The sequence below is a fragment of the Pelmatolapia mariae genome, linkage group LG18 (assembly GCF_036321145.2).
Source record: "Pelmatolapia mariae isolate MD_Pm_ZW linkage group LG18, Pm_UMD_F_2, whole genome shotgun sequence".
NCBI lineage: Eukaryota > Metazoa > Chordata > Actinopteri > Cichliformes > Cichlidae > Pelmatolapia > Pelmatolapia mariae.
In genome coordinates this window covers 7721096-7734399 of record NC_086243.1, presented here as the reverse complement: position 1 = coordinate 7734399, position 13304 = coordinate 7721096, and the positions used below count along the sequence as shown (strand labels likewise).

At 43.0% G+C, this 13304-nt stretch overlaps 2 protein-coding genes across 3 annotated transcripts; both read right to left on the bottom strand.

The window, feature by feature from the left end:
* Window positions 1-1424: 1424 nt before the first annotated feature.
* Window positions 1425-6902, bottom strand: LOC134617068 (zinc finger protein 345-like). Of its 2 annotated transcripts, none has more exons than XM_063462234.1 (7): window positions 6732-6902; window positions 5732-5934; window positions 5537-5629; window positions 5251-5346; window positions 5010-5120; window positions 4802-4931; window positions 1425-4716 (listed from the first exon to the last, which is right to left on the bottom strand). In XM_063462234.1, exons 1-7 carry the CDS (start codon window positions 6754-6756, stop codon window positions 2843-2845), a joined length of 2532 nt encoding a protein of 843 aa, XP_063318304.1. In that variant the 5' UTR covers window positions 6757-6902; the 3' UTR covers window positions 1425-2842. The 2 variants fall into 2 exon arrangements, with proteins under 2 accessions (XP_063318304.1, XP_063318305.1); XM_063462235.1 differs by lacking the exon at window positions 6732-6902 and adding an exon at window positions 6190-6601.
* A 270-nt stretch (window positions 6903-7172) lies between these two features.
* LOC134616826 (zinc finger protein ZFMSA12A-like) lies at window positions 7173-12930 on the bottom strand. Its single transcript, XM_063461842.1, has 7 exons — window positions 12778-12930; window positions 10909-11120; window positions 10434-10517; window positions 10253-10345; window positions 10063-10173; window positions 9821-9953; window positions 7173-9343 (listed from the first exon to the last, which is right to left on the bottom strand). The coding sequence occupies exons 1-7, from the start codon at window positions 12779-12781 to the stop codon at window positions 7962-7964; spliced, it is 2019 nt and encodes a 672-aa protein (XP_063317912.1). The 5' UTR covers window positions 12782-12930; the 3' UTR covers window positions 7173-7961.
* Window positions 12931-13304: the final 374 nt, after the last annotated feature.

The following is a 13304-nucleotide window of genomic DNA, read 5'->3' as shown; positions in this document are numbered from 1 at the left end:
GCAGCGCCATCTAGCGCTCTTTGAGGGCTGACCTTGGAAGCTACTTTGGAAAGAGTGGGCGTTCATTTGGCAAGGTGTTGATGGGGGGGGGGGATGCGGCACAGTTGCTGCCGACATGTGTGTGTATGTGTGTGTGTATGTGTGAAGGCATCGAAGGTCTGGCCTGGACTCAGATTTTCCACTGAGATCACCGAGTTAGGGAGAGAAGGAGAGCAAAGAAGGGAGAGGAGGAGGGACTAGGAAGAGAGACGGGGGACACATCTGGTTATGATCTGTATTTATTAGCAGGCTCTCATTGTAAATCTGTAGGATTTTTTGGCAGATGTGGTGCTCGGCATGAAGCGTGATGCATGCATTTAAAGATGTCACAATACGTGCCTTCATCAGGAATACATTATTCCATAATAAAACTCAGAGGAATGTACCAACAGAGCTCTGCTTTAAGCTTTGTTTTTGTGAGTTACACAACCCCCCCCCACCCGATATTTGTGAAGCTGACAAGCTGGACTGAAATCTGTTTCATTCACTAGAAGCAAAAGATTAAGCTATACATGTGAAGAAACAGAAGACGAGAGGCTCGGGGTGCTTCCAGAGAAGACCAATGTTCACAGGAAATCAGTAGGATTTCTTAGTAAGCTAGAAGAAAGGCAGCCAACGTACCTCCAGCCAGAAGATGCTAACATCTTGCAACATTTAAGTCATTACCACAGCCAACTTTGGTGGTTGCACCTCCCTGTGAATGGCAGAGAAATGGGTTTGTTTTGAGAGAGAATAAAACTCAAAGGTTGCTATGGACGAGTGAGCATGGATGAGATGTAACTGGGATGGGGAGTAAGAACAAAACTGAAGTTGAAAAAAGACAAACAGAGCTTCTTTTTTTTCCTAAAAGAAAAAAACAATCCCATAAAACTCAGCACAGATGGAAGAAATGAATGGTAATGCGTCTCTTACATAATGACACATCATGTTTGCCTGAATTTCAAGTTAAAACACAAAACTGGGAACAGTAGTGGTCCGAATCCAGCTTTATTTTAGCTGGACGCAAAGTAGAGAATTGAATTTAAAATCTAGATAAAAATGTGGTGATGCTTTTTACGCCGCCTTTAAACACTTCAGAAATGGCGGAACCCCAGTGAGGAAATGAGGAAACGGGAAGAAACTGTGCTTTAATCAAACTTCCAAGCCATGCCAAAGAAAGCAGATAAAGGGGACATGGGCCACAGCTGCAAAGCTGTATTTGTTTTCCTGACAAAAAAACTAATTTGATGATAAAGACAGTCATTATATCAGCTCTGCTGGTTAACTAACACACATCAGTGCATGGGAAACTGCTTAATAATCACCTACTGCCATCTAGTGAAACTGAAGTCTAATACAGCCTACCTTTTGTTTTTCTGAGAAAGAAAAAAAAAACTTAACAGGCATAAGGAGTAACGAAGGGAATTTAATCTGAAATTCACAAACCTTTCAAACCACAGAGAGAATACAAAAGGCTTAAGGAGAAAAAAACAAAACAACAAAAAGAAAATGGGCTTTTTAACTTTTACACACTCACACTTATTTGTCATCCAGCATATTTACAGAGAACATTTTTTTCCACCTCTGCAACTTTTACCTCCTTTTCCCAAAATATATCTTCATCCACTTCAGACATACAGCACATGCCCCCCACCCCAATCATCTCAGTGACAAAATATTCTCTGAACTCCTTTTACCCGTCTCCCCTGATCCATGTGAAGCAGAGCTGGTGTTTGTGTAGACCAGATATAATGGTTAAATGCTCTGGTAGCACCTGAGGTGACACTTCACATGGCACATTCTTAGCTGACTCCTAACATTAGCCAAGAAAGCACTGACAATCCACACAGGACCCGACTCTGCTGCAGCTCTGTTCAGTATTTACTCTAGCTTTTACTGCAAACATTTACTAAACAACTGAGTCTTGCCTCCTAAAAATTACATCCCTCGTACGACAAACTGCAATCTCAAATAATCACATTTGCCCTTTTGGTCTCTGGCATTCCTACGACTGCTTCTTATTAGACAACCAATATATATTAGACATGGCGGTTACTCATGACTTAGGAAAGGGAGGAGAAGCTTCTGTGTGATTACAATTGTAAAAACAAAAAAAAGGCCAATTTAAACCCAAACCCAAACTAAGTTAACAAATACAAAGGGCCAACATGTGAGTCAAATTTCCTGGCTTAAAGTCATTTGGCTCCAGCTCCGAAGAGGGATTTATGCCCCTGTGCTCTCAAATGTGCAACGTAGCAACGAATCTCTGCTGAACCCTTTATATCTATGCTTTGTCATCCAACTTAACTGTCAGCTTAGCTGCAGGGGGGATTGTGATGTTTAGGAGCCAGCATTGAATCTTATCATCAACAGAGCTGCAGTCTGCCCCGGTCAGTTAATCACAGTAACCTCATCATTTTCACAAATGCGGTGATCGAGAGCTGGGTCTAACAACTGTCACAACCAACTGTAGCACGACACTAAGAATCAGGATCAATAATCAGAAGTTCAGACAAATATTTATCTCTGTAACTATTAGGGAGCTCTGGAAAAGTAAGTTCCAACTAACATCTCATTGCATTCACGCATGAGAAACTGATATACAAAGAAACAAAACAAAACAAAACAACCAAAGCAGATGGGAAAAGAGGGAAGAATTTGTTTGTGCTGGTTGGAACAATCTCGAACTAATGGATGAAGAACAGGAGCCGAATCTCCTCGCCTCACTTTCTACAACAGCCAATCGGCATCATTCCCGTATTGCTTGGTTTAGTTGGTCCATTGAAAGTTTCTTAGATAATGTCAGTTTTCCTTCATGCCTGCTTCAGCTCATGTTCGAGTGGCTTTTCAGGTGCCTCCTCAGGTGGTTCAGACAGGTGTAAGTCTTGGGGCAGATCTGGCAGCGATACGGTCGCACCCCCGAGTGGTTCAGCATGTGCTGCTTCAACACGCTTCCGTCCGAGAAGGCCTTCCCACACTGGGAGCACACGTATGGCCGCTCCCCCGTGTGCACGCGCATGTGAACTGTGACTTTGTGCGCCATTGTGAAACCTTTGCCACAGACCGTGCACTTGAACGGCCTCTCTCCCGTGTGAGTGAGCCTGTGCGTGCGCATCGCCCCCATCTGGGAGAAAGCCTTCCCGCAGTCTGGGCAAACGTGCGGTTTCTCGCCCGTGTGAACCCTGGTGTGACTCCTCAGTCCTCCGGCCGTGGAGAAGCACTGCGAGCAGTGAGTGCACTGGTAGGGCCGCTCTCCCGTGTGAGTGCGCATGTGCTGCTTCAAATCGTAGCGGTTTCTGAAGCCGCGCCCGCACACCAGGCAGCTCTCCGGTCTGTCGTCGTTGTGGCGGAGCTCGTGATTGGCCAGGCATTTTTCGGAGAGGAAACATTTGCCGCATTCCTGACACTGATACGGTTTCTCGTGGTCAACCCTCTGATGGTACTTGAGCTCGCTGATCCCAGGAAAGGTCTCGTTACAGTATCTACACCTGAAGCGGTGGTTGGGGCTGTAGGGGAGCTGATGTTCACTCATCTGATGGTTCCTCAGCAGATGAGCCATCTTGAAGGTCTTCCCGCAATGAGAGCATTCATATTTCGTCAGCAATTGGACACACTGGTGTCTGACGCGCTCGTGCATGGACCTGAACTGGCACCCACACTTGGTGCAAATGTGGGCGGCGTTTTTACACTTCCTCTTCCTGTGCCCAGACAGGTGAGCCTCAGTGCGGAAGGCTTTTCCACACTGAGAGCATTTGTAAGGCTTCACAGCTGTGTGGAACCTCTGGTGTTCAAGAAACTCAAAGCGATATTTGAAGCTCCTGCCACACAGCGGACAGTTATGGGTGACTCTTCCTCGCTGGTAGACTGCTTTGACAGACCTCTTCCTGGAGGAAAGAGACACTGATGTCCGATGGCTCGAGCCACTTTTCCTGTGTTTATCTCCACTCATTAACTTGAGGGTGTCCATTTCACCAACCTCTTCATGCCTTTGTTGGTGTTTGTCCAGACTCTTTGAGGAGATGAAGCTCTTTCCACATTGCTTACACTGATAAGGCTTCTCATGATCGACTCGCTGATGGTACTTCAGGTCACCTATTCCTGAAAAACCAATCCCGCAGTGGCTACACTTGAAAAGGCGGCTTTGAACATGAGTTAGCAGATGTTCCTTCAGGCTGCTGGACTTTGGAAAACTCTTTCCACACTGCCCGCAGTCGTAGTTACGTCCCCGTTTCGGGCAATGATGTCTGAATTTGTCCAACGACGTTGGAAAACTGTTCCCGCATTTGATGCAAAGATATGCCGCATTTTTGCATTTCCGCAGCCTGTGTCCAGCGAGCAGAGTGGCTGTTCGGAAAGCCCTCCCGCACTCAGAGCAGTTGTAGGGCTGCAGCCCGCTGTGGACTCTCTGATGTTCAATGAGGACAGAGTGATGCTTGAAGCACTTGTCGCACTCGGGGCATTTATGGATTCCTGACTGCTGTCTCCTGCGTGGAGACGAAGTAACATCGGCCCGTTTTGGAGATTCGGGAAAGTCAGCTGAGGTGGAAGGGTTTGTGGATAGCTCTTCGTCAAACATGACAATCTGAGGGACGTCATTATTTTCATCATCACAAGCGCTCGGGTGGGAAGCGATGGCTACTTCCAGAGATGGAGGGAGAGACAGCGAGGGGATCAGAAGATCATCTGACTGAAATGGAGCTGCAGGAAAAGAAACAGGAAACAAATATTAATACAGTCCCACATCTTGAAATAAAAGAAGATGCACTGACTAGTATATGCATACCAACGCTGCTCTTTGCTAATTTCCCGTGGCACTGTTTACTCTGGAGAAGAAATTTAAGGTCCTCTCCGTTGGACACGCACTGCATATACTCCTCTAGGACTGAAGGGGCCGCGCTAATCCAGGATGCAGTCTGTGAGACACATGCACAAAAAAAGCACATTTGAAAGCGCTCCTTTATTTTATCATCTTAAAAAGATCCTCTCTGTACCTGTTTGAAATCTGGTATTGGCAGCAGCTCCTCGAGTCTTGTGAAAAACTCACAAACTAGGGTCTCGAGCGCCGTATCAAAGTCAGGGCCGTACTCCACAGGAAACACATTCTGCCACATGGGGAAAAAAAAGAAGAAAAAAAAAAGATCTGCACTGTCAACATATAACCTCATCCCTTTACACGTGTTATTATAATCACATTTTTAAACGTGATTCACGCACTGTCAGTCCCAACTTTACCTTGAGAAAGTGTTCTCTGCCATCCGTGTCTTCAATGAGGCCTTGCACCAACTTCATAAAGTTTGCCTCTGGTGCTTCAATTACAGGATCATTGGTCTAGATAACCACAGGAGAGGTCATTGGTCTACAGCTAATAATTATTTTCATTATTACTGTTGTATTACTTCTTTAAAAAAATCAATTTGTTTGAACAATCCTGAAAACAGTTATGTTTTCATCATTTTTTGATTTTACAAATTAGCCATTTATATATTCCAAATTAAAATACGCTAACAGGCTCACCCACCTCCTCGATGCAGGAAGATTGGATTCGGTTAAGGTGGCTCTGAACCGCCTTGAGATCTTCAGGGTGTTCAGAACGCAGCAGTTCAAGAGTTGTCTAGAAGAAGCGTAGTTTATAATATTAACGCGTGCCTCGCATCCTCGTCTCATTTGAATAGCACCGTTTACACATGTCATGCGATCCAGACATTTCACTTACCCTTGCTCTCAGACCCAGTGAGAGAAGTCTCCCTTCCCTCTTACTCATCAGTTCAGGAACTGCATCTGTTACCATGGACACAAACTCCTCCAGTTTCCCATAGTGCTTTATGTTCCGCTGGCGCACCACTTCCCACATCACAGCAGACATCAGCCGGAGTGGTGGGACCAGGAGAGCCAGCGAAGACAGGGGAACACTGAATTCTTTGGAGAGAAAACAGACTGGGTCAAACAGGCTGTCAGTCAGGTTAATTAAGAACCTGGTACACCTCTGTGGGCCCGAGTTTACATGAGAATATTTAATTTTGATGCAGAACAGAGATCCCCTTCGTTGTTTCAAAGGCTAGATTAAATGTTATTAATGTAAACAGTTGATCGTGACTTAAATATATCAATAGGAAGAAGGTAAATGAGTGGGAGATATTGTTTTTTGTACAATAAAACCACTGAAGTCAGCACCGTCTGTTCACCATCGCTACTGTCCATCCATGAGCTGCAGAAATACAGTACTACAGTCCGTCCTTAGCCTAAAGCAGCAGGTTTGTGTGCATAAATAGGATAAAATTCAGTTGTTTTACACTAAATTAACCACAAAGACAAAGAGGCGATGTTAGTTTATTACGGAGGCATGAGCAGGTTAGATGGGTAAACAGCTAACTGGTAGCTTAACGCTAGTTACTTCATTTAAAAGGAATCGCGTTATTAATGCCTGTTAATAGACCGATTTTTTAACCGCATTTGATACAGTGAAGCAAGCCTTTTCGTGCAAATAAAATGTTTGGAAACGCGGACAATCCCCACTGTTTCTTCCATATCTAGAGCATCAGCTAACGTGCTGGCTACAGGGCAAAACCCGGCTTAACAGAGAGCAAAACAATTCTTGTTCCAGAGATTAGTCGAGGCCTCCTCAGCTCCCAGTAATCCTTCTCTTTGGCTAGTCTGCTAACCACATAACAAGCGAAAAAACAACATGTTGTTGCAGTCCACGAGGTAACGCTTACCCATATCATTCATTGTGGAATTCATTAGCAACGATGGAAGGAAAACGCAACATGAACAGCTAATTTGTTCATAATATCGGCTAATGTAGTAGCTAACCGAATATACGGCTTCAGGCGCCAACTTCTTCCTGAAGCACGCCGTTCATATCACGGGGAGCGTTGGGCCAGTTGGTTCATCAGGGAGGTTCGTTTTGTTTTACGGGGCAGCCCGTACACAACGAGTCCCATTTACTTTTGTAAACGCACCACGCCTCCGAAAAATCTAAATAATAAAGGGTAGCGTAAAGACCTGGCTCAACTGTATTTTATTACACAGTTCGTACACTGTTGTTATGCTCATATTTTAAGTTCGGAACAGACGTTACAACGTAAAGTGTAAAAAAAAAAAAAAAAAAGAATCAACAACTAAAAAAATAAAAATACAGTAAACAAAGTAATTAAAAAACTACTGCCATTTCAGCTTTGGAATAAGAGTTAGAAATTAACTTTTTACTTTCAACTAAACGTAATTTTTCATTTGTTTCGGCGGTGTGACTTTATTATTTTAAACAGAGAAACAACCACAGCAGGATGTTTAACCTCCTAAGACCCGAACTCTTTCATTGCAAGTATTTTTAATTTCTCTTTGCTATTTGGGCTGATGAATGTAAAAACAAAGAATTACCAGTTTTGGGGGGGGGGTTACCTTATTTTTGTTTTGGAGGAAAATGAGATCCACATATGAAGATATTCTTTTTAAATTTCAATAGAACAGTGACAGTATAAGGTCCTCATAAGTGGATATCAGGCCCTTGTAGAGCAACAAATAGTACAAATAGGTGGCAATTATCTAGTTTATTCTGTGTTTACAATATTGAACAGTGTCACTGGAGCAGCACTATTTACCAGTAAGTGTTACCTCATAGAAGGAAGAAAAGAAAAAAGAAAAAAAAATACAGGCACTAATAAACACAGAAGGACACTGTTTTCTTGGATGATTTCAAAATTACATTTTAGGACATCAGAAAACAAAATAAACAAAAACAACACAACAAAACATCTGTATGTCAGGACCAAAAGCTGCACTTGAAGGTGACATTTTAAATGGAGGATAAGGAATTAGTCTGTAAAAAAAAGAAGAAAACAAAGTCCAAATCCTATGGTGCAGTGCATGAAGTCAGCAATAGTGTGCACAGTGTCACTGCACAAAGACATCATCAATGCCAAAACACCATTTGATAGTCAGTAGAATCAGAGGGTCTGAGACTGGACTACACTGTGAGATTTTAAGTGTCTTTTCAGGTGACTGTGGCACGTGTACGTTTTTGCACACAGCTGACAGGCGTAGGGCCGGACTCCTGCATGGCTCATTGTGTGTTTTTTCAGTTCGCTGCCACGTGAAAAGCCTTTCCCGCATTCAGAGCACTCATAGGGGCGTTCCCCAGTGTGAACACGCATGTGGAGTGTCACTTTGCTCGCCATGGTGAATCCTCTCCCGCACACCGAGCACTTGTACGGCTTTTCCCCCGTGTGGGTGCGCCTGTGTATCTGCAGCTCTCCGGCCGAAATGAAAGCCTTGCCACAGTCGGAGCACAGGTACGGTTTCTCTCCTGTGTGAATCCTTATGTGTACGTTCAAGTTTCCCGACACGGAGAAACGCTTCCCGCAGTAGGTGCACTGAAAGGGCCTCTCGCCTGTATGACTGCGCATGTGAAGGCTCAGATCGTGCTTGCTCTTGAAGGCTTTGCCGCAGCGTGTGCAAATCTGCGTCCTCTGCTGTGTGTGGCGTAGCTGGTGAGCGGTCAAACACGCAGCCGAGCTGAAAAACTTCCCGCACTGCTGGCACTGATTGGACAGCTGAGGAGGATGAATCTTTTGATGTGATCTTAGCTCGCTCATACCCGGGTATACCTCCCCGCACTGTCTGCATGTGAAAATGCGGTTCTGGTTGTGAGTCAGCTTGTGCTTAGCCAGCAGGTACATTTTCTTAAAACTTTTCCCACAGTAAGGACAGTCAAACTTGTGGATGCTATGAACACACTGGTGTCTAAATTTTTCCTGCATAGACTGAAAGCTTTTCCCGCATTTGATGCAAATGTACGCTGCTTTTCTGCACTGTGTCCGCCTGTGACTTGATAGATCAGAGCTCCGCCGAAAAGCTTTCCCACACTGAGAGCACTTGTAAGGGTTTTCTCCGGTGTGCAGCCGCTGATGCTCCAGGAGTTCATACCTGTAAATGTAGCACTTCCCACACTGAGTGCATTTCTGTGCAACTCTCTGTCTGAGAGGGGCGATCACAGAGCTGGACACCACATGACTCTCAGCAGATGAAGAGGGAGCTTGGTGAGTTGTTGTTGTAGCTTGGTCACCACACTCCTCCACAACATGTATGTCAGGAATGCTGTCGGTGTCTTTTCCTCCCGCCTCTTGTTCTGCGTTGTGAGACTCTTCCTCATGTGGCCATCTTGTATCCCACATGTCACCATCTCTGGGTTCTTGAAAGGCAGCTGTTTCAGACACTCTTTGGTTTTCGAAGGTTTGTGCATTTGATTCCACATCTTTGGCGCTGTTGTCTCTCAGGGAGACGGGGAGCGATAACGAGGAAAAAAGCCGCTGCTCTGAGGGAGATGGCACTGTTTGAAAGAGGAATTAAGAATTCAAAAAGAAAAGGGTCAATAAAAAAAACTGCATCCAATACCAATGCATTTTTTATCTTCTTCAATTAACTGAATGTATTTGGCTATAGAAATCCAAAACACAGCTCCCAATGTCAATCACAGGACCTACAATAGAAATACTGCATCTGACAAATGCATAACTCTGATTAAGTTTCAATTTTATTTATAGAGCATCAGTTCAGCAACAGCAGTCATTTCAAGGCATGTTATACTGTATGTAGCATACATTATGAACCCATTACAGACTGTCAGGTAAAGATCCTACAGAGTGAAGAGAATCCTAATGATCAGGTCGCTCTCTGTGTGCAAGCACTTGGTGATGCTGAGGAGGAAGAACCCTTTTAAACAGGAAAGACCCCTGGCTTAAGCATCATTAGTCTGACTATGGTTGCGGGGTGATGTGAAAGAGAAAAGAAAGGCAGACAGACTCACCACTCGAATCTATCTTGGCCATTTCACTATTGCGAGGTCTGGTTCTGAGCAATACTTTGATGTCATCAGCTTCAGTTACACAGTCCATGTACTCCTCTACCTCAGCTGGTGTATCACTGATCCATAAAGCAGCCTTTATCAGATAAATAATATGATTTTAATGCACAGGCCTTAGACTGCTAATCTGTGAAAACGCCCTAAAAATAGTCCTTTCTTACAGGTAAAAGACTGTGGACCTCTACCTGTTTAAAGTCTGGTACTGGCAGCAGCTCTTCCAGTTTGGAGAAGAAGTCACAGAGAAGCTTTTCCAGTGCTGTGTCAAAGTCGGGCCCATACGCCACAGGAAACACATTCTACCAGGCGAAAAATTATTATTAAACACCCATACCTATTTATATTTAGACTAACTGTAAGACAAAAGCAGAGACACACTTTGAGGAAGTGTTCTCTCCCTTCTGAGTCGTCCAGGAGTCTCTGAACAAATGTGACAATGTTGGCTTCAAGAGGGTTACCTTCTGGATAGACCTGCAGAGTTAAATAAACACAGTTAAAGTCAAACAGAGCTTCTAAATCAGCCAATAACCAACATCCGGGAACGTTAAGCGCTACACACCTGTCGTGAGCGAGTTTGCAGCAGGCCACCCAAGTGTGTTTTAATGCCTCCGAGATCCTCAGAGTTTAACATTTGCAATATCATCTGGAAGAGACATTAAGAACAGACAAACAGTGAAAGATCAAATATAAACAGTGAAATCTACCTGCTGCCTCTTTCTCTTCTACTTACAGAAAGACTTGCCTTTAACTACCTCTGTATCTACAAATGTGACACTAAAGATTTAAGAAAAAGTATTATGTCTATTTATTACTCATATCATCTTCAAGACAAAGTAAAGTCTTGGAGTTTGTGATCAATGCATTGCTTTTATTTTGTTGTTAGATTAACAACTGCATGAGCCAACATAATCCTTGTAAGTTTGTAAAATGAGAAATTCCACAGTCAGACAAATATGCAAATGCCTAAGAAATTTTAACATGAGAGAAATGTGACTGATACATGTGGAGACTGAATCCACAGTACGTTTCCTTACCTTTGCCCTCAACCCCAGCGTGAGCAGTGTCACCTGATGGCTGGTTAAGATGTCGGGAATGGCTTCAGATACCAAGGACACAAATTCCTCCACTTTACCATAATGCTTAATGATTTTCAGATGAACCACCTTCCACATCACAGCCGACATCACCCGCAGTGGTGGAACCAAGAGCCTCAGCGATGATGGAGGCAAGGGCCCCTCTGTACGTGCTAGAACAGTACATTGATCCTGTCACTGAATCTGTAGAAATTCCTACAGCATCAATATTCTTTACACTTTGAAAAGTTGGAATGAGAAAACTATTCATAAAAACACAGGTGTCAGTACATAAAAACTCAGTTTTCTTTAGGTTGTTTGTTCTTCTTAAAAGAAGAAAATATGGTGTCAGGTAGCAGTCAATGAAGCCACACGTGACAAAGATTTTAATAGGCTTCCATTAGTCCATTAGTTGTGGGGAGAAAAAAATTAAAACACCAAAGTATCACAATATTTTTGCGTGCCAGTATATACGCTGAGAGTACTATGAACATGACCTAATCTCATGCACCACTATCCTGAGATATTAGCTGAGCAAACTTAAATGAAATCGGCTCAACCATTAAAAAAAACATCCAATATTGGACACGTCTAGCTTAAGAAAGCTACCTCCTAATTTAGCGCAAGCTCAGTCACAAATGTGCAAATAGGATACCATCCTCCATCTCTGCCTGCCTGCTGATTATACTGAATTTTTTCACATTCTGCGACTAATTGCAACTCATGGTGACTAAATGCTTGTTCAGAGCTTTAAGGTGTGGCACACTCATGACAATGTTTGATCGCAAGGCGATTGCACAGTTCTGATAGGAGGCAACCTATCTGCAAACAGTTGCAGTCTGATTTGGACTGACAGCAATCACTAAGAGAGATTATTGAAGGTTTCTAAATAATAAGTGTCAGATTGCCAACATGCTGCCATCAGTCTGAATGAGCCTTTGTCAGTGAGCACAACTCAAGGGGACCCGAGTCCACTGGCTGCTGATTGTATTCTGGTTATATTCCTACAGAGCAGGACGGTTGCTGATCGCAAAGGAAACAGTTAAACGTAAATTTCTGTCTATACAGTAAGCAACAGCTGTGATTTCCCCACAATTTATCACAGTTAATAGCTGTATTATCAGAAACTTAATTGCATGGAATTGTTTTAGGTTTTAGTGACAGTATTGGTACACTTGACAATCTTATTGTCATAAGAAAAAAAGGAAGTGAAATAATTTTTTCTCATTGGACAAAACAAATAATGACAAAGTTTAACTTTAAGAACATAATTGGCAGTTGAAAAAAGATGATAAGTGACAATATATGTCATTGCAATACCCAGCATATTGCAAAAATGTCAAAAATCACAATAATATTGTTTTGTAAATTAAGTATCGATAATACTGTATTGTGGGCTGTCTGGTAAGTCCCACCTCGAGCTTCTAGTTTGTGTTATCTTTGTGATGTGTGATCTGAATGTGTGCTTAGGATTGGTCCACCCTTTAATTTCTTATCTGTGTATGACACTACTGTGTAATTAGGATCTCTCTTATGTGTTATCTTTCATGTGAACAAAATAAGACTGAAGGGGTACTGCCGAGCAAAAACAAACCAAAAAACTTTCATCTTCTCTGATTTATCGGCAGGAAATTTACTGAAGATTTTTCAAAGTGCAGTTTAATTTCTCCAACTCTTTTTTTCATAAGCTATCGAAAAGGTGTGGGAAAATCCCCAGGAAAATTAGAGACTTTTAGTATCAATGAGTCAAAGAGAGGAAGTTAACGTTAGCGGAAAAGCTAACGACATCAAGACAAACAAAGACAACCGATAAAGAAAATTAACTTTTACCCATGTTGTTATCCTGAAGAGCTACAGCTGTTCAGCGGACACTCAGAAAGGCTCCCTCATAAAATAATCTTCCCGCTGGGGTAACGCTGACAGCAAGCCCTCGCTTCAACACCTCACCGTTTCTAGTGGGCGCCGGACAAACACAGCAGAGTAACTTCCGGACTCTTCTTCGTGGTGCATATGTTGGGTTGACAGCTTTACCGCCCTCTACTGTCTGCTGCAAACAGCAATTACACGCAGCCAGAGACGTTTCTGCCAGTTTATTCAAGCTGTAAAAGAGTAATATTAAAACCCTCTCTGTTATACGTCTTTAGGGGTAGTTTATAGCCTAAATGACAGTAGTATGAAAATGATTAATAGCATAACATTTGGATGAACAAAAAAAATAAATTTATAAAGAGGAGGACGAGAAGATAAGCAGAAGTGATCAGAAGGCCATAGTAAATCACCAAACCTTTATCACATGTTCTCTAATTTTTCATTAATACTGCATGTTGATGGCCTTGTCTCCTTTCCAAACTAATTCT

Excerpts from the sequence above, each read along its gene's own strand:
- LOC134617068 (XM_063462234.1), bottom strand. The coding sequence starts at position 6,756 with ATGAATTCCACAATGAATGATATGG. Across the intron at positions 5,347-5,536 it reads AATCTTCCTGCATCGAGGAG|ACCAATGATCCTGTAATTGA; the intron begins GTGGGTGAGCCT and ends GTGGTTATCTAG. Across the intron at positions 5,121-5,250 it reads GCAGAGAACACTTTCTCAAG|AATGTGTTTCCTGTGGAGTA; the intron begins GTAAAGTTGGGA and ends CCCATGTGGCAG.
- LOC134616826 (XM_063461842.1), bottom strand. Across the intron at positions 10,518-10,908 it reads CGCTGGGGTTGAGGGCAAAG|ATGATATTGCAAATGTTAAA; the intron begins GTAAGGAAACGT and ends TGTCTCTTCCAG. Across the intron at positions 10,346-10,433 it reads TGCAAACTCGCTCACGACAG|GTCTATCCAGAAGGTAACCC; the intron begins GTGTGTAGCGCT and ends TTAACTCTGCAG.